The 4121-nt window shown below is 47.4% G+C and overlaps 1 protein-coding gene across 1 annotated transcript in view; it reads left to right on the top strand.

Moving 5' to 3' along the window:
* The first annotated feature begins 657 nt into the window (after positions 1-657).
* TIPARP (TCDD-inducible poly(ADP-ribose) polymerase) overlaps positions 658-4121 on the top strand; it is a 17770-nt gene continuing 14306 nt past the window's right edge. The window contains exon 1 of the mRNA XM_009080689.1: positions 658-1592. Within this exon, the coding sequence (XP_009078937.1) occupies positions 658-1592 (935 nt within the window). The remainder of the gene's footprint in view (positions 1593-4121) is intronic.

Genomic DNA, 4121 nt, shown 5'->3' with positions numbered 1-4121 from the left:
AACACCCCAGGATTAAACCCTGGCCCCTGCTGAAGTCCGTATGAAGTTTGCCGTGGGTTTCTGTGCAGCCAGTGGTGGTTCTCGGGTGATGCTGCTGGTGGATGTGTTAGGTGGCACGAGGGAGATACATGGGAATGTGTAGGTTTGCTCCTCTGGTGGGAGAAGGATAGTGAGGACACCCAGGGCTGCATGTCTCATGCTGCTCAGGTCTGTGTGTGAGGGAGGCACAGACGCGAAAGCTGTCATGTTCCCTCCTGTGGAATATAAGGAACTCAAATGCTATTGTTTATCGAACATCCTGACAAGGAGGAGGCGTCAGACCCTTCCCCTTTCCTTCCCACCCTCGGGGGACTGTGTGTGCGTGCCTGAGTGTCTCAGAGACTTCATGTGCGGGAGGCTGAGGAGTGTGGGTTTGGGATTAATTAGCCTGAGTTTAGCTGTTTTCATGCTTTACGTGCCTAAGGGCTACCCGCAGTCACAGCCAGGGGAGGAGTTTGCTGCTGCTGGCTCGAAATCCTCTCCAGGGGTGATCTTGTTCGTGTCAACCATGAGCAATTAGAGAGATTAACTGTCTTGTTTTCCTTTCTGCCCTAGATTGATTCTTGGGAGGCTCTGGGACATTTGAAAGTGATTTGGAGGGAGCAAAGTCTGTGTGTGATGGACACCAAACCCGAGGCAGCGTGTGTGGTGCAGCCAGCTCCCTGCCCAGGGATGAAGTGCTCTCCTTCAGAGGACTTTCCTCCTCAGATGAGGCTGTCTGAAAAGATACCACCAGTGAAGCCTTGCTTCAAGAAGAAGCAGCAAGCTCAGAAGAGACTGAATACAGAAACCCTCCGGGCTTTGAGGCCAATCTTTACCAGCTTGCTGGGAGCTGGGACCTTGGAGAGGGTCTTTGTGCCCCGAGGCCAAGGTGGTGGCCACAATGATTTATGTGAACCTGCTGTGAAAAAGACCCTGGACCTCAGTGCTTCTTGTCCCCAACCAGAGAATAATGTGTCTGTGCTGATGCCAACAGCTCCAGATGTGCAGGGTCAAGTGCCAGTAGCTCGTCCTTCTCCTGGGCATCCTGAGCAGGACATCCAGTCAGGAGAGCAAGGCTTCTCCCCAGAAACTCCTGGAACTGCTGCTGATAATGGTAATGAATCATTCCAGGATCATACTTTGCACCCGACTGCTAGTGATGGTGCAGCTTGTCCTTTGTTCCCTGACAAGATTCTGGAAGGCTACACATCTGGTTTATTCCAGGAGAACAACTGTCCAGTGCAATACAATTTGAACTCAAGCAATACATTCAGTGCTGGGATATTCCAGGGTAAAAGTGAAGAAGCTTCTCTTGACCTGGTGTTTGAGCTGTTGAACCAGCTGCAGTATCACACCCACCAGGAGGATGGGATAGAGATCTGTGTGGATTTCCTCCAGGGCATATGTGTTTATGGCAGTGATTGTCCCAAGCACCACACAGTGTTGCCATACCACTGGCAGGTGAGGAGAACAGCAACCCAGAGTTGGCAGAGTGTGACCAATGATGCCCAAGAGCACCTGGAGAGACTCTACTGCAACCCTGACAATGACAGGATCAAGCTCAAGTATCGGTAGGTAACTGGATTTACTCCCTGGCCTGGAAGGGTAGCAAAATGTAATGGAATGTGCCTTCTTTTTTCCTGATAGTCTATCCAAGTGTGTTATAAACCCTGGGGTGATGTTACCTGATTGATACCTGACAAGTGTCCCTCAACAGAAAGTTCTTGCACACCTATTAAACCTGTTCTTTAGCATCTGGAAAGTATTCCCTGAGGCTGAAAGACTTGAGAATGTGTGAAGTAAGAAAACTTCAGCTTTGTAGGAATTCAGAGACTGTTGTGGAATGTTGTGTTTGTTCTTGACATTCCTAATTAGACTTTTCTCTGTGTCAGAAAAAGGGGGAGCATGAAAGAGCCTTGGCAGCCATGGGGACAGGGATGACAGAGCAGTTGCTTTCTCTCACTGTGAATCCAGACTGACTGTGCACTCCCAGCACAATTTTCATCATTCCTTTCCAAGCAGCTCAAACCAGAGGGGAGTTCTGTGGAGTCCTTGGGGAATGTCATATCACTGATAATAAATGGGGATGTTTCAGCTGATTCCCTATGAACGAACTGAACAACACCAGCAGAAATGCTGATCATTTCTTTTAGTTGTCATCTCAGCTATTAAAGCAGTTATTAGAAGTTGATGTTTCCTCTGAACAGTTGTGTTTATCACCTCATTGTCCAAAATTAGCCACCAGCTGTCAGGTTGCTCTGGTTGTGTTACCAGTTTGGGCTCGACCCTGAGAGCTGAAACTTGTTCAACTTCTGTACTGCAGGTTCCACTTTGGGGAGCACTGGGTGATGTTTACAGGCTCAGCAGATCAGTGCAGGGTGTAGACTGCTTGTTTTGTATTTCAGGAGGAAGTGTACAGTGCAGATTGTGGCAGGGCAGATAAGACAGGAGGAGTTTGCTAGCCTGGTGCAACTCACTCCAGCTCAAAGTGACACTTGTGTAGTGAGAACTTCACACTGCCTTTGCCATCTGAGTCCTTGGGGGTTCATCTCAGCCTCTGTTCCCTTCCACTTCCTGAAGAAAGTCTATCCCTGCTTCCTTAATGGTTTAATTTTCATTTAATGTGTTGAGATTTTGCATTAGGTACCAGAGACCAAATCTAATGCTTAAAGTCAATGTTTGTCTTTACTTTCACTTAACTAGAAGTTGGAATAGGTACTAAATTCACCCTTTTTCATAGAATCATTGAATGGTTTGGGTTGGATGGACCTCAAAGCTCATCAAGTCCCACCCCCTGCCATGGGCAGGGACACTTTCCACTATTCCAGGTTGTTTCAAGCCTCATCCAACCTGACCTAGAACATTTCCAGGGATGGAGTTTCTCTGGGCAACTTTGCTGTATTTTACAACAGAGAAACTTTCATTTCCCCCAAGAATTTGAAATGATTCCTGCAAACAAAACAGCAAAGGCAAAATAAAACAAACCCAGTGAAGTGATTTAAATGTGCGCTGTGCAAATGAGCAAGAATTTTTCTGTTTGAAGCCTGTGTCACTGAATCCTTCCCGGCACATGAGCTGTGTGTTCTGAACAATGGACTGAGGCATGATTAATGGTAAAGGAAACAGTGCTTGGTTATGGCTTAGTCATCCCCAGCATGGGAAGTTGCTTTTGCACGTCCTGTGCAGGTTCCAGTCTGGTGGGGCTCATGGGACACATAGTTTCTGTCTGTCTGAACCAGTCAGGAAGAAAGTTGGTGGGTGTGTGCCAGCGTCATGAGGTTCTGTTAGTGGTAAAGGTGGAGGAGCAGTGTGGGCTTGGTGTGCTGAGCTGAGCTCAGCGTGATGCTGCCCTTGAAACAGGCAGTTCTGTGATGCAAGCCAGACTTGATCTTGTGGACTTGAGTGGGTGTCTGCCATACTGTAGGTTTAGATTGAGTATTAGGAAGAAATTCCTCCCTGTGAGGGTGCTGAGACGCTGGCACAGGCTGCCCAGAGCAGCTGTGGCTGCTCCATCCCTGGGAGTGTTCCAGGCCAGGCTGGATGGGGCTTGGAGCAACCTGGACTAGTGGGAGGTGTCCCTGCCCATGGCAGGGAGTGGGATGAGATGTGCTTTAAGGTCCTTCCAACCCAAACCCTTCCATGATTCTATGATGTGTTTTCTTCAGGTAAAAGTAGTCTACCAAGACTAAAACCATTTAAACATCAGTATTTTCTAACCAAACTGTTTCAAGCTGCTAATTCTGTAGCCTTCACTCTTCTTCCTTCTCTTAAAAGACCTTGTGAAGATCTTTGCTTCAGTCAGTGGTACCAAATCATGCCCCAGTGTAAGGTTGGAAAACTGTTCGAAATTTCTAATACCCAGTGTCATGTGACACTAAAGTGTCAGTTTCTGTAGCTCTGGTGTGTGTTTCACCCCTTGGAAGAGCTTCGTGTTTGGGGGTAAGTCAGTGAGAACCTAGGAGTGAGGCTCTAAGACTATAGCTTCTGATTGCAAACATTGAGTCGGATATGCCTTAAGATTTAGTCTTGCCATGGTTTTAAACCAGATTTGAAGCAGGAGGTGAATATTTTACTAAGTATCATCACCAGTTTCTTCTTAT

Source organism: Acanthisitta chloris, unplaced genomic scaffold (assembly GCF_000695815.1).
Source record: "Acanthisitta chloris isolate BGI_N310 unplaced genomic scaffold, ASM69581v1 scaffold11778, whole genome shotgun sequence".
Classification (NCBI taxonomy): Eukaryota; Metazoa; Chordata; class Aves; order Passeriformes; family Acanthisittidae; genus Acanthisitta; species Acanthisitta chloris.
Note: the sequence above shows the minus strand (reverse complement) of the source record. Positions and strands in the feature narration are given on the sequence as shown.